Genomic DNA, 20160 nt, shown 5'->3' with positions numbered 1-20160 from the left:
CAATATTAAATCTGCATTTTCAACTCCGTTCTCTTAAATGTATTTTGGGCAGCATGTCATCCTGACAATTTCTGACACCACTACCATTTTTGACATTTTATTTATACAAAACTAGTTTGCAAAGTTTGAAAAGACAAAAAGTCACCATACAAACAAATATACTGAAATATAGTATACAGAGAGAGAAAACAGATATACAGGATAAAAAAGTAGCATAGCAACTACACTCCATAATGTGGAGAAAATGTGTGTGAATAAAACAGTGTTTTAAAATGGGCAATGTAAAGAGGTGATTTTTTTTTTACATTCATTAGATGAACAAATCTGGTGTGAACAGAAAGCTTCTAGTACTAAAAATTTAAATATATCATTTCATTTTCTCAAATGAAAGTATTAAAAGCTTAATATATCGGACTTGAAAAAATTGTGCAGACAGCTAGCATTTAGCTGGCCAGTATCTGTCGCTGGCGTTTGTCCTTGGCTTTCTCCTTGGTGCGCTGGGCCCAAACTTTTCCCTCATGTGTCTGTGCTGTGCGAGTGACTGTGGAGATGCCATCCACAAATTTGGTCTTGAAGAGCACATTTGCATTAGTGAACATTCCATCTTTCAGAGACACCACCACAAACTGCAAAGAAGAAAAAAATACAAATAAACTTCAGTTTGTGTTGGGATCAAACACAGTCATGCTAAAGCTGTTCTGTTACGGATGCACTGAAAAATGTACGTGTTGCTCATTTTGATATTTTTTGAGTATGTGCAATACCTGTGAGTGTGTAAAGTGTGTCCTCAGCATCTGTCCGATGTTTTGCGTGTGTGACAGATCAAGAGCAGCATCCACTTCATCCAGGATGTAAATAGGAGCGGGTTTGAACAGCAACATGGCTAAAATCAGAGAGAGTGCCACCAGAGACCTGAAACACACAAACGCATCAGATGATCAATGGGCAGCACATGTACTGGGAAATATGCAGTAACCGGCTCAGTCCACGATCTTATGCTCTAATGGATCTGTGGTAAAGAAAACGTTGACCTGGAGAGCTATAACCAAAATGATTATTGATTTTAGGAACAAGCGATATGCCATTTTTAGCAAGAGTTGGCAAAAGCTGACCTTTGACCCCCGCTGAGCTCTGTCAAGTTCTCTTTCCACGTGTTCCCTAGAGCCACTTTAAACTCCAACCCGTCCAGGACACCGCAGCCCTCAGGTGGAGCCAAACGGGCATTTGCCCCAGGCAACAAGGTGGAGAATATGGAGCCAAAATCCGTATTCACCTGAAATCACACACGTTGTACTGAACGAGATGCATCATTTGTTTTGTTTTTTTACTTACTAGTTGTAATTCATTAAATTAGTTGCAAATTGAATGGGTCATGGTGGGTATTTTACCTTCTGCCACGCCACATTGAGAGCCTCATTCTTTTTCTGGTCCAACTCTTCAATTGTTTCCAGGATTTTGGCTTTATCATTCTCAACTATTCTCTTTTTCTTCTTCAGGTCATTGTACTGAAAGAAGGCAGACAGCGTTTATTACCTTTTACAAATAATAATTAAAAATGATAAGAATCAATATTATTATTAACAAGCAAAAAAACAATGAATAAATAAAATGCTACTAATAAAATAATATCAGAGCTGGAACTGGGACAAATCTCAAAAATGTCAAACAAATTTGGGGGTCAGTCAATACGATTGAAGTGACAGTAAAGGCATTTATAATACTAAAAAAGATTTCTATTTAATATAAATGTGTTCTATTAAACAGTGTTTTTGTGGAAGCAGTAATGCTTTTCCAGGATTCTCTGAGTAAATATCAGCTATTTTCAACATTAATTTGGAGGTGCTCAAGAAACAATTATTTTTGTCAGTGGATTAGAATAATTTCTGAAGGATCATGTGACGCTGAATACTGTAATTCATGCTGAAAATTCAGCTTTGCATCACTCAAATAAATTAGATTTTAAAATACTGTATTTTTGATCGAATAAATGCAGCTTTGGTGAGATATCTTTCAAATCATCTAAAAAAAAAAAAAAAAAAAATCTTGCCAACCAAAACATTTTGAAAGTTAATGTATATACAAGATATAGCCTAAGCTTGAAAAGACAGCAATAATAAAAAAAGAAAAGAAAAATGGCCTTTTAAGGACCTTTAATTGTCAAGAAAAATGTAAAAAACAAAACATGTAAAAATATAATTTACTGATTTTTTCTTTAAGTTCTGGAGTGAAATATGACCTAGACATGATCTTAAGTTCTTCTAGACTAACCTCTACTCTTTTGCTCTCAAGTTGATGCATTTTTGTATTTGCATCTTTTATGGCACTGTGACTTAAGAGGTCAAAGGTCATACCCTCTCCTCAGCCTCACTGAGCATGTTCATGGCCCTGCGGTTGACGTTTCTCTCCAGCTTGTCTTTAGTCTCCTCGAGTCTCTTCAGCCTCTGTCCAGCCTCTTTGGGATTGTTGGTTTTAAAGTCATAGGCAGTGTTAGGCTGGCCAAAGAGATGCTTCTCAGAGGAGATCCACTCATTTTCTGCTAACATGCGGGCCACCTGTACACACAAAAATCATTAGATACACTAATCTACAACAGGCTTGTCTCTAATGGTGTCATTAACTTGCTCTGACCTTGGCTGTGGCATCAGCGCTGTCTTTCTTGTGTTTGCTGATGTTGTGTTCCAGCTCTTTGATTTTGAGCTGCGCGTCATTGTTTTGCTCTCGGAGACGCTTTGCTTCTCCGGTCTTTCCTTTAATCTCTCTCTCCTGTCCCAGAATCACTTCCTTCTGCTGGGACAGCTGCTCCTGCGCAACACGCACTGCCTCCTAAACACACACACACACACACACAAAGTTTGACAGTTAACATTTACGGCATATACATTTAAAGACACAGTTCACCCAAAAATAGCATGTTATAAAAGAAGGTATTTTAAAGAATGGTGTGTACCCAAAACAGTTCAGGTTCCGACTGACTTCCATTGTATTTTTTGTTATAAATGATAACGGAATGATCCTTTTTAAGGAACCGTCCACCCAAAAATATCTAGGCAATTCTTAAAGAGGTAGTTTCTGTACCTTACTGGCCAAAACCTCAGTGGTCATGGTGTCGATCTGTTCCTGTATGGCTTTGAGAGCTTCATCTACAGCCTGAATCTGCTGCTCATATCCAGTCTGTTCTCTCTTCAGCTCCTCCAACTCCAGAGCTACTGCATCTGCCTCCTAGAGACAGAAACAGAGAGCTGGTTTCAAACAAGTGTCCAGTGTAGACAGCTTCTAGCTGGTGTATTGCGATATGTCCAGTGTAAACATGTCCAGTGTCTGGAGCCTGATAGGTACCTGCTGCTTCTCTTTCAGTCTCTTGTTGTAGGCATCTGCTTTGCTTTTGGCCTGGTTGAGTTTCTGTTGGGCTGCTTTCAGTTCTTTCTCTCTCTCTGCCTCTGCGTTTTTCATCTTGTTCTCCAGAACTTTGTATTTCTCTTCAGCCTTCTTCTGAACCTCCTTTGTCTTCTTTAGCGTTTCCTCACAATCCTCTAAAGAAACAGAACACCATGACATTTAAAGAGCATTAAAAACAACAATCGCCCATACTGTGGACTTTAATACAAACCACCGGTTTCAGAAAGAGAACTAATGCCATTTTGGCAAAGAGGGGGATTTGTGTGTACCGATGGTCTTGCCCAGGTTTTCCAGCTCCTCTTGTTGCTTGTGGAAGGAGCTCTGCTGGAGTTTGGTCTCCAGGATCCGAGCCTCCTCAGTCTTCAGGTCCAACTGCTGCTTAAGCTGACGATATCTGAAAGAGAACAACATTTCAGTTTTCTGCCTTGTACTTTTGTTCTGATTGGTCAGTGAGGATTTGGAGAGGTGATATATTGGTCACAGAGACTCACTTCTCAACTGTTCCCTTAAGGCTGCCGAGCTCAGACTCCACCGCGGTGAGTTCTGCCTCTTTAGTCCTCAGACTGTCCTGAAGGTCCTTCACTTCAGCCAGTTTAGACAGGACGGAGGCCGTCTGAGCACGTGCACCTACACACACACACAGGTAACCATTACTAGAGAACACAATGTTATATTGTGCCTTTTAAATGTATTCAGACCGCAAACTCATCCCTAAATAGTAAATACATTGTAAATAGTGGTGCACCAATATTGGTTTTTCAGCAGCTAATGCTGAGTGAGAACTAGATTTCAAGGGTCAGTATAATGGTGAAATGCACATAGTACAGCAAAGATGTCTTTGAATGTTCCTGTAGCTTAAACACCAAATTCGACTACCACCGAATACATAAACTAACAAACAAAAATAAAAGCAAATAGTGTAACAGCATTTGCATGTTATATAACATGTAAATCTGCACAAATTGCTGGAATCTGAGCTCTAAAACAAATCTCTGACTGCTCTTCAAAATACAGATTAAATGCTTAAATCCTGGATATGCTGTTTGCATGTTCAGTCTATAATTCTTATGGGTGTATCGCATAAAACCCATCAAAATCAGGCTATACTCAGTGTTGTTAAAGTCAGCTAAAACTATTAAAACTGAAACAAGCTGAAGTATTAAAAAGACTAAAATAAAAATTATAGTTAAATAGAATAAAAAAAAAATACTAAAAAAAAGAAAAACATAATAAATGAAAATAAAATGAAAATACAAAAATAAAAAATAAAAAAAAAATCAAACAAAAAATAAATAAAACAAAAATAAAAAAAAAGAAAAAAAAAAAAAACTTCAGAGAATTACATATATATTCTATAGGTATTTTCAGACAATTAGCACATTTTTCTTCTCACAATTTGTCCAACATTTTCATTAAAATATTTGTTATATAGCAGTCAGAATTTAAAAAGAACCGAAAAAACAAGAGTAAAAAAGTAAGATTGATGCCATTTGGAATTCTGGTGAAATGACAAATATTCAGAGTTGTAAATTAGTAAACAGAACTGACGGCAGGTTTGATTACTTTTGTTATGCTCTGCATCTTGCGCAGTTATAGACACACATATACAAACCTCCAGTCAAGGTTCCCTGAGGATCAAACACGTCTCCTCCAAGCGTAACAGTTTTGGTGCTCACACTTTTGTCAAATGCAACTTTTTTAGCATTGTCCAAACTGTCACAGACCAGCGTAGTTCCAAAAACATACTCCATGGCCTTCCTTAGCTCAGATTCATAACCTACCAATGACAGAGCTGTGTGCACGTTATCTGGCCCGACCTGCAACAAAAAACATTTAATTAAACAAAACCCACTGAGAATATTTCTAACAAATCATAATCAAATCAACAACAGCAGCTCATTAGCAGGGTTCTCACCAAGTTTTTGGCAGTGCGGACTACATTGTTATTGAGGGTACGTGCTGAGATTTTGTTCAGAGGAATGATAGTGTATCTGCGTTTCAGTTCACCCTTTTCCAGAAGCTTTTTTCCAGTAACCTGCAAATAGACAAGTTTAAAAACAAAACATAATTTTGCCAGATAATGAAAAACTAGTGTCTTTGAAAAAAGTCTCTGATGCTTACTATGGTTAGATATATTTGATCAAAAATATAATAAAACCAGTAATTTCGCAAAATATTACACTTTAACATAACCATTTTCTAATCTTTTTCCTTTTTAAAATGTATTTCTTCCCAGTGATGGCAAAGCTGAATTTTCAGCAGCCATTATAAAAGCTGAAAACAGCTGCTTAATATTTTTGTGGAAACAGTGATACATTTTTCCAGGGTTCTTCAATTAACAAAGTTCAAAAGAACAACTTCATATGAAATAGAAATGCTTTCTAACAATAAAAATGTCTTATGATACATTTTTATGCATCTCTGCTTAAAAACAAAAACAAAAACCTCACCTCGTTGTCAACCACTACATTATAGAGTCGACCACCAGCAACCACCTCCAGAGCTGTAGCGTTTGACACATCAGTCACTGTGAAAAGATTTGCCACCAAACCCTTCACCTTACTGCGGTCCCAGTTCTTGTCTGGGTTCCTATATACACACAGTACCAAGGGATTCAATAAATGAATTTATGAAGCGTATAAATGACACATAAGCAATGAGTCTAGATGAAAATGGCTCGCATGTTCTCACGTGTATTCGAAGCGCAGGTTGGGAAATTGGCTCATGAGGGACTCGTAGGTTTCTCTGAGCTGATTGACGTCCCGTGAACACTGCCTCTTGTGCTCCAACAGACGCTCCTCTCGTCCATCTGAACACACAAGTCAATCTCCTCTGAAATAGTTTTAAACTATTGTCTTAGACAAAGACTGATATGATTTAGTTCTGTCTTAAGTTTTAAAATTCACGTTTTTGGTTAGGCTTTAGGTAACTGCATCTAAAAACACTATAATCGCATTCAAAATGCATTCAGTACCTTCGTAGTTGAGTTTCTTCATTTCAGCCTGTAGCTTTTCTATGCATTTATTCACAGCCTCAAATGTGTCCTGGTCTTTTTTGTAGCCACTGTCCATCTTCTTGACCTGAGCCTGCTTAGTCTTCAGCTCCTGCTGAGCGTGTTTCAGTTTCATTTGAGCCTAAGGGACAGAACAGAGTCACTTAGCATCAACCTAAAAAAAATATATAATAAAATATAATACAGTAACAGTATAACATATTACTGTTCAAAGGTTTGAGGTCAGTAGCTTTGTTTTTTTTAATACCAGTACTTCTATTCAGAAAGGATGCATTAAACTGCTTCAAATCTACAAAAAAAACAAACCACAAAAATCAAAAAAAAAAAAATATAAATTTATAAAAAAAAATACTAAACAGCCCAGATCATCAAACAATGATAATAATAAAAAAAAATGTTTCTTGAGCAGCAAATCAGCATATTAGAATGATTTCTGAAGATCATGTGACACTGAAGACTGGAGTAATGATGCTGAAAATTCAGCTTTGACTTCACAGTAATATATTACATTTTAAAATATATTAAAATAGGAAAATTATTATTAATTGTAACAATTTTTCACAACATTACAACTTTTACTGTACTACTTTTACTTTAATGCCATTTTTCAACAAATAAATGAAGCCTTGAAGAGCATTAAAAGACCCTTCCCCAAATTTTTTAACAGTAGGTTATTTCTAACACATGATAATCATAAAGTTGCTGAGTAGAGCTATGAGACATAACTGATCCACGTAATAACACAGTATGGACAGTGAACAGAATTTTTCAAGTTTCATTTTTAAGGTACAGTGGGCAAACATTCCCACATCACTGTGATTATCGGATGGATGTTAAAGGTCAAAAAGCTAACCTGTTTGGCCTCCGTCTCAGCTTTACTCATGTCATTCTTGCAGGTCATCATCTGGCCACTAAGTGTGGCTTCAGCTCCATCTTCATTGGCGGAGAGGCCAGCTGACACTGCCTTAAAATGCTGCTGAGCCGCCTCCAGTGCTTCTGCATCCTTCTGCCCTTCCTCCTGCACAGCCTTCAGCCGGTCCATAGCCTTGACAACCTCCACTTCCTTAGCTGACATCATCTTCTTATCCTAGTCCAACGAAACATTTACATTTATGTAAAACAAATTGATTTCTGGCAATATTTTGAGTTATGAAATAGTTTCCTCCCAACCCAACAGGAATGTTATTCTTTAATCGATACTATTATTTCTATTTCAGTTTATTTCATTTTAGTATTAAATCTATTTGTACCTTTTTTTATTTACTCAAAGTTTTGGGGAGCTTTTAAAAATATTTCAAGCACATAGATATTTCTAAACTAATTTTTAGACAAAAGATGGAACCAAAAGTCCTGAATCCTGTTTTACCTCCTCCATGTTTTTGACCAGCTCTTTTCTCTTCTTGGTCTCATCTTTCAGATTTTGCTTCTTCAGGTCCAGAGCGCTTTGGGCCTTTGTGTCCACTCTCTGTGCTTCAGACAAGGTCTCTTCCAGAGTCTTCAACACCCCCCCAACCTCCTAGAGACAGACACAGAAATGAGACATGCTAATGGAATACAACAGGAGATAGAAATATTCAATCAATCAACCACACACTTTGCTAACAGGTATCAATTTGCATCATTAAAAATTCAAATATCCTTTCCCGTACAAAGATTTTAATACTTTTGCCAGTCCATTACCCACCATCTGTTACAGACCTTCAGTCTCCACAGGACAAGTTCACGATTAAAAAACCTGGCCAGGTAAAAGAAACTACTACTTATTTAAATCAGAGGTCACACCACACCATTTAGCAGACTGCGGTCCAACAGGACCACAAATAATTTCTAATAAATTAGAGACAGTTTTTTCTCCACAACAGTGGGAGGAAAATTATTACTAACCATTTGTTGATTCTCATGAAGTGCTGACAAAAGACTTTGAGTTTAAGCTTAAAGTGGCCTTTTCACTTAAATGATGTAAAAAAAAAAAAAAAAAAAAAAAATTATATATATATATATATATATATATATATATATATATATATATATATATATATATATATATATATACACCGAAATGCAGATTCTGGGCCAAAACCTAAAATTCTGGATGCACTTGGCAGAAAACCAAAACCGAACACAAAACCTAACAAAATTTTAATTATACTTTTTAATTTAACAAAAATTTAATTATAAAATAATATAAAATAATTTTGTAAGAGTTTTTCATTTAACTCAATAATTTTAATGATACTGAATTTAAAAAACACAAACCAATAAAATAACCACTTTTACTGAAAGTAACACAATAAAATTGGACCGTAAATATTAATATTAAATATCAATATATAATAATCAGTTCTATACAACATAATCAGATTTAATTGTTGCTGTTTTTTTTTTCATTAACTAATTATCCAAATAATGTAAAGTCTTACAAAGTTTTATATGCGGTGTGGCATACATTTTCGTCCGTTTTTATCTCTTCTCTAAAATGCTATAAAATCATAAAGGCATCTTGCTAGATAAAAAAAACAAAAACAAATAAACATTTCAACTAGATAAAAGAAACATTATCAGTTGCAATGACTGTTTTGACTTATTTTAATGCTATATAACTGTTAAAACTGTAAATTGTTACATATCATGTGGCTGGCATTTCACATTTATATATTATATTGTGCTTTTGGAATGCATGTGTTATTGTTCATGCAGGCTGTTGCAAAGCACTTGACCAGAAATCAAGGAGAAAAGTTTGGAAGCTTCATTACACAAGTGAGAAACAATTAAAGGCTGATTTTTTCCTTTGAATGTTTCCGACGCATACACTATTGCTTCTTGCTCCTGCTCTCTGAGCGTCTGCTCTGCTGTTTACCTTGTCCCTCCTGCGCTCCAGCTCCTGTATCTCTGCGCTCAGCTCCTTCACTTTGGCCTCGTTCTGCCTCATGTTCTCCTGCAGCTGTGCGACGGAGCTCTGCATCTCCTGCAGGTCTTCAGTGGACTTCAGCTTGGTCTCCTCGGCACACACGAACAGGTACGCCACGTACAGTCGACTCAAGTGCTCGATCTCACGCATGAGCTTCTGGTACTCCAGGTAGGACGCACGTTCCTGAGAAGAAGCAAGGGAGACAGACAGGGTGTGACAAAGATCATAAATATACATTGTATAAGAAAAAGAGTGGCACACAGTAATGTAAAGCCTCTAGAATACCTTTATTAATAATTAACCACTTCATTTATATGATAAAGGTGTAAATAAATAATGCATGGTTTTCTTATAACGTGAATCTAATATACACATATACAATAAATTATAAATAAGTTATTTATTATTAATTAATTACTATTCAGTCTAAGATTTATTTTGTGTTTCACAGTAACATGGGGTTAATACAAGAAAATATTTTATATTTTTGCACTTAACTATTCCTAAATACTAGCAATACTTTTTTAATAACACATACCTCCTTCAGTTTCTCCATAGCAGGGGTGATCTCCTCTTCCAGGATCTGTCTCACACACACACACACACACACACACACACACACACACACACACACACACACACACACACACACACACACACACACACACACACACACACACACACACAAAGATTCTCATTGCCATTAGACGAAACTGCTGGTTGTTCCAACTGTTGGGTCATTTAAATAAACAATAATAAAAAATAATAATAAATGCACGTACAGTCTGAATCTCCTTCAGCTTGGCATCTTTCTTCTCAATAGTTTTCTGAGCACCAATCTTCTTGCATTCGTACATCCTGGTGCCTGCAGCCTCTTCAATCATAGCCAGAATCTGTGAATGAAAACATATATTCATCATTTTAAACTTTACAGTACAACTTGCATCTAAGACAGTTTGTGTCAATTCGTCCATCAGTGCACTGCAATTCAACTTCAAGCTTTACTACTAAAATAAAATAAAAGTGATAAGATCACAACCAAGTACATTCAAGTGACAAACATCTCACCTCCGGAGGCTTCATGTTTAAGACCTTGGTGATTCTGCCCTGAAATAAACATACGACAGGAGTGAGTGAGAATGTGAACTGTAACTGGCACAAATCTGTCTAAAAATATGAAACTAAAATGAACCCTATTTGCTTGTGACAATCTGTCCTCAACAAATTTCACATTACAGACGTAAAATAAAAGTAGGAATCAGCCATTCACGTTCATTTTAAATCGAAAGTCCTGTGGTTAAGAATATGAACATCCGATATAATTTCATAAATATAAATCTTTTCAGGCCACAAAACTTGAAAAGTCTTAAATCAGTGTATTATGATGGTTACCTGCATGATCAGAAAGTGAGGGTTGTTGACATTCAAGCCAACTGAACAAAACAGATCCTGGACTCGCAGATTGTTCGCGTTCACGCCGTTGATGAGGTACTTGTTTCGTCCGCCTATGACCACCTGCACAACACAAATAACAACGTCACAATAATGAGTGTCATCAGCGGGAGTGTGGCGCAAACACCGATCTCAAGCCACATACCTGTCGTGTAACAGTAATCTCATCATGCGTCTCAAACCCAAGTGGACTCTGTTTCTTGTTGGAGTTGTCAAAAGTGATGGACACAGTTGCTTTGGTGATCCCAGCCAGGCCATTTTTGTACACCAGATCTTGGAGATTAGTGGCACGAACCTACAAGATTTGACAAGCCAAAACTATCAGTATGACATTTAGCTGTTAAACCTGTTTCCATGATAATTAAACAATCATGCTATTCTGTTTTACTTAAGGTTGTTTTTTGAATTTTGTATGTTGTCATACTAGTGATTCATACATTGTTTTTGTTTTTTAACTAGGCAAAACAATTAAATAAATAAATAAATAGATAGATGCGCAAACCACAGCTATTAAAAACCGCCATCACAAAGCTGCCAGATTTATTCATATGGATAGGTGTAGATGATATTTAATGTATTAAAACTGACCTGTGATAGGTTAGAAATCCCGAGCAGAAAGCAGATGGAGTCCAGTATGTTTGACTTTCCACTGCCGTTCAGTCCAGTGATGGCGTTAAAAAACGGATCGAATCCGTTAATCTCCGTCCTTTCGGCGTAGGACTTGAAGCCCTCTAGCACAATAGACTTTATGTACATTTCGACAAACCACCGTGTGAGGAAAATCTCACAGCAAAAACGCTATACAGTGTATTCGCGATCACCTCGAAGAACTTCGGCGATGTTTTCAGCGCAACCATCCAAACTTGAAATTTGGCGCCAGGCGCGCTTCCGCTACGCCGTTATGGGCGGATATAAGTTACGAGTTAAATTACAAACAAATAAATTCACTCGAATTCTGCATGTAGTTAGAAAAAATGTTAGTTTATTTCGCAAGAATTCGCGGTCATTACAAACTAAGCACTGTTATTAGAAGTAGAAATAAAATGATTCTCTTGATTCAGGCTATTTTTTAGCCACCCCCAAAACATTAAAGCGTGTGTGACGTCAACAGGGGGCTTTGGCTCAAGTTTGTGCACTTCGTAGTGCATGTTTAACCTGTTACATTAGCATATTTTTATTACACGACTCTGTGGAATAATTAATTCTGGGCAGTCACGGCATTCTATTTTTGTGTAACGACCATTAAACTATATTTGATATGTAGTTGAATTAGTTATGTAATCACGAGCTCAGTCTTTCCACGAAATAAAAACATTTAATCCCAATTCAGTTATATATTTATTTGGTAAGTAGCTGTACATTTACAGATGCCTACTTTTAATAAGCGGCAAATCCTTTGGTACCAAGAATATTATGCATGCAAAGAATCAAAGCTGTCTTGCACACAGTTACACATGTTTTGAAAAGTTTCCATATATTTAATTTGCTTTTAATAGTTGATGGATGTTTTGCAATGGCACTGTTTTTATTCAATAACATGTAAAGCACATTGCAGAAATGAGAAAACAATAGAAGTTTCACCAGAACAATATAATATAAAAAGCGTTTTCTTCAATAACAACAACAATGTCTCACAGTTTCACTTTTTGAAATAATTAAATAGAGAGCTTGCTTAATGAATCAGCTTAAACATGCAAACCTGTCACATAGCATTTATTACACTTATAAAGCCACAGCATTACTCATCAGAAACACTCTTTTGTGTTGCATTTGCACAAGCACAAATTGGATTTCACTCCCAGTGTGGCGTTATGTTACAGTTACTGTAGGTCTGCCTGAGTGCTCAAAGCATGGCTTAAGTGCTCAAAACACAGAGCGTGGTCTTTGTACAATCCCTAAGGGTGGTACAGATAACACTGAAATGAACTTTTTATTGTCAGCATCAAGGGTTTAGGTTTTTAGGGTCAGTTTAAAGAAATCTCATTAAGAAGATTAATCAAAATGTCTCTATGCCAGAGGCACAGGACACAAGGAAAGACACACCAGATTAAAGGCATAGAAACAGATCTGCGCGAGGACAACACAGTCACCACGATCTGAATACATTGCAGTGGGCTGAATGTATGTCCAGTCAAAGTTCTTTAGTTTTAGTGCCGTGTGGTGATACTTCCTGCTCAGGGACAGCAGACAGCGGGCCAGCGTGTATTTTGCAGCACAGCTCACTGCTCTGACCGACCGCACCGTGTCGAAATGCATCAAGAAACAGGGATCATCCTAACACAGCAGAGATATGCAAACTGAACATCTTAGAATAAAAAGTAAGAGATTCCACTTCCTTATGCAATACAACTCATCAGCACCATTAATATTAAAATATGTTTTCAAGCATTTAAGTAGCATGTGTAATCATAAATGGAAAGAGGATGAATGCTAAACTCAACTCACGGTATCTGGATCTCTACCATCCAGAATCAGCAGATCTTCCAGGGCCCAGATCTCTGTTTTTTCATAACTGTCCTCCAGCCCAGATTTCTGCAGCTTATTGGTCCGTGAATGTTTAACTCTCCGACACAGGACCACTGAGATTTGAGGTTCTTTATCCTTAGATACTAAACAAATATTGGTTTGTATTTTTATTATACCATACAAAGCATATTTAGGACTATATATATATATATATATATATATATATATATATATATATATATATATATATATTATATATATATATATATATATATATATATATATTAGAATTCTTTCTTCTTCACAAACTATATATGACCGTATTTTTTACAATTTTTTCTTTTTAATGGATTTCAATATCCGTTTTCTAATGGAAGATAACTCAGCACATCACCTCAAATAATCATGCATAAAATAGATAGAAGTAGATTTTTCTTACTAGAAACGCAGAGAAAATGTCGTCCCTGCTGTAGCTCCTCTATTTCTATAAACTCCTCCAGCTTCTGTCCCTCCGGTCTGAACAATACTCTGTCCATCTCCTCCCTCAGAAGAGACGACATCTCAGGCAGAAAAAGAGAGAGAAAATTAATTTAAGTGTGAGAGAGAGCAAGAGCAGAGTGAGGGATAAAATGCTTTCTTGAGGTGGATCTGGTTTGCAGGATTTATTGCCCTCCTCTCTCTCTCTCTTTCTCTCTCTCTCTCTCTATCTCTCTGTCAGTTGGTTGGGGTGAGCCTGAGTTGACAGATGAAACTGTACCTTCTGTGCATTTTCAAAATTTCAAAAGAGGTTTTACTTTATAAATTCAGTTAAACTTTTTAAAACTTTCCTGAAGGAAAAAAAAATCCTTTTTTGGTTTTCAAAAGCTGTTTGAAAGATGAGTTTGTTTCTTCCATACATCACTTGCTCACCAATGCATCAATATCACAATAGTCCACAAGTAATCCACAGTCCATCATTTATTGTCTTGTGAAGTGGAAAGCTGCATGTTTGTAAGAAACAAATCCATCATGACGTTTTTAACTTCAAACCATTAATAAAATAATATAATGCTAAAATATCTATAATATTAGTTTCTCCCTTAAAAAGTTTAGTGCACAGTTTTTAAATTTCTCCAAATCTGTTCTGATAAAGAAACAAACTCATCTACATCTTGGATGGCCTGAGGGTGAGTACATTTTCTGAAAATTTTCATTTTTGGGTAATCAGCTCCTTTATATGTAATTTGTGAACTGTATGCATTGCCACAAATCTTTTTTTTTTTTTTTTAAATAAATTATGTTCAATATTGTTCAGTAAATATAACATCAGTTTGGACAGAGAGAACAATATATAACTTAACAATAAGGTTTTATTTGTTAACATTAACTATATTAGTTAACATGAACAATAATTATATTTATATATTTTATTAATTTTAGTTCATATTAAGATAAAAAATTACTTACACATCAATTAAAATGTAAAGCTGTATCTGTTAACCTTAGCTACTGTGAACATGAACATGAACCTATTAACTAACATTAAAAAAAGATTAATAAATGCTGTAAAAATATATTGTTCAATCTTGTTCATGTTAGTTTATGCATTAACTAATTTTAACAAATGAGACCTTATTGTAAAGTGTTACCAAAACTTTTAATGTCCTATAAGCATTTTTAAAATGATGATATATACTGTAAGCATTTGTAAAATGAAAAAAAGATTAATAATAAATACTGTAAAAATATAGTTTTCGTTGTTCATGGCATCACTGTTCAAGTTATCCAAAATCCGTTCACAGTTTAGGTTCCTCAGTGTTTTGGCATCATGTTGAGAAAGTTTGGTGTGATTTGCATGATTGCCCTAGAAGGAATATGCAAAAATCCACAGCTTGTCTGTAGCTAAAACTAACTCCCCCACTTTAGTCACAAGGTTTCTCTAAAGAGCGCCTCATCCATGCCTCATCATTCTGTGCTTTTGCCAGTGTCTAACTATCATTAATGCTGATGTGTGTGTTGAGCATGTTAAGCATGTTAAGTGCCTCAAAAACACAGGAAAAGAATGTTTGATGTGTTGCCATGGCAACAGTATTTAAGATATTAAGAATGCCTTCATAGTTTTACATCGGCCATGTTTTGACATTGTTATTTTTATTCAGTTTGCTTTAAACTTAGACATCAGAATAGTCTTATTTCAAAGCATTTTAAAAATGACACACTTCCTGCTGCCAGTTATTGGCACTGTGACTGAGACTCACAATAGTCACATCTATGTGTTCGGCCGCATACAACAAACAAACTGCTGAAGTTTGATCAAAATCAGACAAAGTATGCTAAAGTTCCACTTCCTGTTTCCATTTTTTGCCATAAATTTGTCGCCTTGCCATGGCCAAACTGTTTTAGATATCAAAGATCCCTTTGCAATTTAGCATCCTCAATGTAAAACCAACAAGTAAAACAACAAATTCGGCGATCGGATGAAAAACCTAAGAGGAGTATCGCAAATTCCACAGCATGCATTTTTCACAAAACCCAGAATAGCTAACTTTCTGATGAGCGGAGCTAATGATATGTAGTGTGAAAGTTGTTGGGGCTGATGTGTGTGAATGTGTGAATTTTGGTGACTGTAGGTCAAACTATGTGTGGTAAATAGCCCCTCAAAATGGGCCCTATAAGAAATGTGCCACGGGCCCCCCAAGTGACCCCCCCCCCCCCCCCCCCCTTGTGAAAATCTGCCCGGCCCCCATGGCCACAGATTCCAATGAGTGTGCCACATTTCAAGACTTTTGGGGAATTTTAAGGGCTCTAAAAGCCCCTAAACCTTGAAAAAAGAAAGAAAGCTGCAAGCAGCATTGAAAGGGCCCTCACACCCGAAGCCACCTCCACCCTTAGTGGCCTTAGGAAAACAGTGAACGGTGGGCAATATGCATTTATTGTGGTAAATATAGGTGGAATATTATTATTATGTGCCAAACTTCCTGCTGCAAGCTGGTGGCGCTATGACTATAACTGAATATTGGCATGCAGGTGTCTTCAGGCCAGGACTTTTGTCAAACATGCAAAGTTTGGTGCAGATTGAACATGGTATGTTTGAGTTAATGTAAAACATGACATATCCTGTTGCCAACAGGTGGCGCTATGATTTTAACTGTATATTGGCCTTTAGATGTCTTCAGGTCGTGACTCTTATCAAACAGGTAACTTAGGGCAGATTGGACAATGCATGTCTTAATAAGTGTAAAACAGGTGGCACTATAAATTATAAATGAATATCGGCATGTAGATGTCTTTAGACCTGGACCCCTACCAAACATGTGAGGTTTGGGGTAGATTGGACATTGCATGTTTAAGTTAGTGGAAAACTAATCATTTTCTGTTGCCGGCAGGTGGCACTATGATTATCACTCAATATTGGCCTTAAGATGTGTTCAGGCTAGGACTTTATCAAACGTGAAGTTTGGGACAGATCGGACAATGTATGGCTGAGTTACAACAGCTCCTTTCCCATCTGTAAAGCAAGTCATTTCTGTTGCTAGGTGGCGCTATGACTGCAGCTGAATATTGGCATGCAGATGTCTTCAGGTCAGGAGTCTTATCAAACGTGTGAAGTTTGGGCAGATCAGACATTGTATGCCTGAGTTATAACAACTTCCTGTTTCATGGTGAAACAATGAAATTTACCAGGTTGCCACAGACACAGCCTTCAATGAAAACTCAAGATCATTTTGGCACACCCACTTCAAAAATGCAATTCATTTTGGAGAAGAAGACGAAGAAGAATAAACACAGAGATTTCAATAGGTTCCTTGCACCATCAGTGCTCGGGCCCTAATAATAATAATCCTTTGAAAAACAATAGGGCCCTGCTCCATCTAGGGCTTGGGCCCTATGAATTAACAAAATTGTATCAATATTTGATGTCTCTACTTTGGAATTCCTGCTCATAAACAGACACATTAATATTTAAACAGTTTCACCCACCAAAGAATGTTTTTTTAACGTTTTGTAGAATTTGTTTTTGTTTGCTTTTTTCACTGTATGCATTACAAATATGATACAGTACATGCCGGAAAATGTATGTGGACTTACATGTTCTTTCCTCTTCTTTTTTTATCTCTGTTCTTTATTAAATTTTATCTCCCATTCTTAACCTAAATGTGAATGCTTTTAGTGTTTTACAACCTGATCACGAGCACACACACACACACACACACACACACACACACACACACACACACACACACACACACACACACACACTAACAAACTCACTCCTGGCTTAGATGAGCCGTGTCTGACTGATTGTAGTAAAATGGCCCTTGGGGAAAATACATCATTAGTTATGAAAACACATTTCCCTCTTAAATCTCCATCATAAGAGGTGCAGTTAGAACCCATTATAATTATAATCTCTGTAGGGATAGCACACATATTGACTGTGGCCCCATCAACCTACAAAGATTCAATATCCAGCGGATCTACAGATGCATAATTTATAGTCACAAAACATGTACATAAAAACAAGTGTTCTGATTGTATCTGATAAAGACTTTTTGGTGGCTATAAAGGCCTTCTTGATATCCATCTGTGTTTTCAGAAGGCTGACAGATTAATCATAGACAAATTTCGGATGTCTGAGCCAATACACTTAGGAACAATTTACCCAGAGTCCAAACAGAGGAAATGATCTCTGCTTTTGGTCGTCAGAGTAGCTTTTAGTTGGTCTTTGAGGCTTTACTTGTGGCTGCTGTTACAGTCAGTTCTAAAGGATTGTCATGAGGTAGAAAAAGGATTTTTTCCTTCCATGTGCTTTTACTTAGGTAATGGAGTAGTAATGGCTTGAAGGGATTCACCCAAAATTGATACTCACCTTAACACTTTTTTTTCTGTATGATTTCTGTGGAATGCAAAAGAAGGCATTTTGAAGAATGTTGACAACCAAATAGTTTTGATTGTCTGTTGTATAAAAAAAGTCACTTTAGATAAAAGATCAGTTAAATGGCTCTTTATATCCTGTCTATAGTGCATTTACAGTGTCTTTATAGCCATATTAAGGTGTCTCAGAACACCAAAGCACAGATAAACCTCCTTTTCAGTACTTCATCTTCACTATATTTTGTTGAGCTCAAAACTACATCTATGTAAATATTGCATTAAACTGTAATAAAAAAGTGGCAGGGTGGACAGAACTATGGAAGCTTATCCACCATACAGTGATGCTGATTATTTATTTATTTTTTTTTCTTTTAATGCCAAAGAATTCTGAATCTGGGGAAAACAATAAGATGCTCTGAGGTACTCCAAGATACACTTTATTGATTTGGCAATGTCCAAGTAAACTGCGCTGGGAATGGATCCAAGGATTTCCAAATGTACAAGTCATAGTCAATGGACTAAAACAAAATTAGGTTCCTTTAGGAAACTAAAGCATTTACAGTCAAAAACTATGCATATCATGGCCATAACTTCATAACAACATAAAGTATTTTGTTTCAGTAAACATAAGAAAACATGTGAAAACATTAACATACAAACCTTAAATTCTTCTTCTTCTTTCCTTTCATTATAATCCTATATGGAAGGCCATTTCTGCCATGGAATAAAAGAAGATTTTCTTCTCAGAATTGCGAGTTAACATCTCACAGTTCTGACTTTTGAGTTAACATTTTGCAGTTCTGAGAAAAAAGTCACAATTCCGAGTTTATATCTTTCAATTGTTAGTTTTTCTGGGAACTGCAAGCTTATATTAAGTATATTTCACAGTAATTGCCTTGTCTGTCTGAATTGTGAGTTAAAAAAGAACATAATTACAGTTTTTTATAATTTTTTTTTTTCTGTGGTGGAAACGGGGTTTGCATAATAAAATGTTTGTGAGGTGTAGTGCCGTCATTATTCCACCTCAAAACAATAATTGCCTGGGAATTTCCTAGACACTCCAAGTGCACGCTCTTAAAAAATATTCACCAATAATTTCCAAACAAGCTATTTTACCAGTAAATATCATCAAACCATATTCTGGCATTAGGTCAAGAATAGACATGGACTTTAATATATTGTGGAAAATATTAGTTTTTAAGAGCAGCAACATCCCACAAAAAGCAACAGGTTGCAAAAAGGATTGTAAATATGTTGTAGTTATGATTTATTTCCTCTCAAAATCTCTAGAGTCTTTTTTATCCCTGAGAAACACTTCTTGCACATTTACAGGGATTGATAAAACAAGCCACAGTTTTAATTTTATATTCATAATGTCTGTGTGTGGAACTCACTCAGATTTACTCTGTCTGTCTTTCTCTGGAACAAATTTGTTAAATAATTTCCAATGAGCAGAAGTCAATGACTGACACAAAGGGACTAAGTTTATGTCCAGGGATCAGTTCTATTAGATTTTTAAATGCTTATGTGAGTGTGAGTGCTAATGGTTGAGTGCTGTGGGATAGATATCCTGTCTCGCCCACACACATATACTGAGGTTTCCATCCACTCCTTCCTACAAAAATGCACCTAAACGTCAAGTAACATGCAATGTTTACCAATTTACCAACCGTAGTTTCCATTAACCCTCAACCATAATACCACTTCTTTTCACTTTTGGTCATTTTCTAGATTTTTATGACAGTGGTAGTTACTAACTTCATTGTAGTAAGAAAAACTAGTTTGGGACTGCTATTTAATAGCCTACTGTTTATTGATCAGTGTGATACAATTTATGTGCCTAATTAAGTGGGTTGCCACATAAAATATAACTGCACAAATAATTTTAGAATTTATCTATTTGCAGTAATACATGATTTGTAACTGACAAAGCAATCATTATTTGAACTAATTTGAATTTGATTATTTATTATATTTGATACAAGTATAGGGTATACATAGGTAAGAGTGGGTAAGCCTCATGCCTGTAAAACAAAAACTGTGTCCGTCTTCATTTCAAATCAACAAAATG

The 20160-nt window shown here is 36.2% G+C and overlaps 2 protein-coding genes across 2 annotated transcripts; both read right to left on the bottom strand.

Annotated features, from left to right (window-relative positions):
• Positions 1 to 81: 81 nt before the first annotated feature.
• On the bottom strand, positions 82 to 11658 carry LOC109046159 (structural maintenance of chromosomes protein 2-like). The gene is made up of 24 exons (XM_042774639.1): positions 11358 to 11658; positions 10915 to 11064; positions 10710 to 10832; positions 10386 to 10424; positions 10100 to 10210; positions 9856 to 9900; positions 9267 to 9500; positions 7776 to 7925; positions 7263 to 7496; positions 6371 to 6530; positions 6088 to 6205; positions 5847 to 5985; positions 5312 to 5431; positions 5009 to 5213; positions 3888 to 4023; positions 3666 to 3790; positions 3337 to 3530; positions 3076 to 3219; positions 2629 to 2823; positions 2352 to 2552; positions 1389 to 1505; positions 1113 to 1273; positions 765 to 912; positions 82 to 626 (listed from the first exon to the last, which is right to left on the bottom strand). Exons 1-24 carry the CDS (start codon positions 11523 to 11525, stop codon positions 444 to 446), a joined length of 3600 nt encoding a protein of 1199 aa, XP_042630573.1. The 5' UTR covers positions 11526 to 11658; the 3' UTR covers positions 82 to 443.
• Positions 11659 to 12388: 730 nt separating this feature from the next.
• On the bottom strand, positions 12389 to 13881 carry LOC109076413 (exocyst complex component 1-like). Its single transcript, XM_042722634.1, has 3 exons — positions 13675 to 13881; positions 13215 to 13378; positions 12389 to 13043 (listed from the first exon to the last, which is right to left on the bottom strand). The coding sequence occupies exons 1-3, from the start codon at positions 13793 to 13795 to the stop codon at positions 12777 to 12779; spliced, it is 552 nt and encodes a 183-aa protein (XP_042578568.1). The 5' UTR covers positions 13796 to 13881; the 3' UTR covers positions 12389 to 12776.
• Positions 13882 to 20160: the final 6279 nt, after the last annotated feature.

The sequence above is a fragment of the Cyprinus carpio genome, chromosome A1, assembly GCF_018340385.1.
Source record: "Cyprinus carpio isolate SPL01 chromosome A1, ASM1834038v1, whole genome shotgun sequence".
Taxonomy (NCBI): domain Eukaryota; kingdom Metazoa; phylum Chordata; class Actinopteri; order Cypriniformes; family Cyprinidae; genus Cyprinus; species Cyprinus carpio.
Note: the sequence above shows the minus strand (reverse complement) of the source record. Positions and strands in the feature narration are given on the sequence as shown.

Coding starts and splice junctions, on each gene's coding strand:
- LOC109046159 (XM_042774639.1), bottom strand. CDS start 11,525: ATGTACATAAAGTCTATTGTGCTAGAGGGCTTCAAGTCCTACGCCGAA. Junction 5,214..5,311: donor TCCGCACTGCCAAAAACTTG/GTGAGAACCCTG, acceptor TTTTTGTTGCAG/GTCGGGCCAGATAACGTGCA. Junction 3,531..3,665: donor AAACCTGGGCAAGACCATCG/GTACACACAAAT, acceptor CTGTTTCTTTAG/AGGATTGTGAGGAAACGCTA.
- LOC109076413 (XM_042722634.1), bottom strand. CDS start 13,795: ATGTCGTCTCTTCTGAGGGAGGAGATGGACAGAGTATTGTTCAGACCG. Junction 13,379..13,674: donor ACATTTTCTCTGCGTTTCTA/GTAAGAAAAATC, acceptor ATATTTGTTTAG/TATCTAAGGATAAAGAACCT. Junction 13,044..13,214: donor ATGGTAGAGATCCAGATACC/GTGAGTTGAGTT, acceptor CTGCTGTGTTAG/GATGATCCCTGTTTCTTGAT.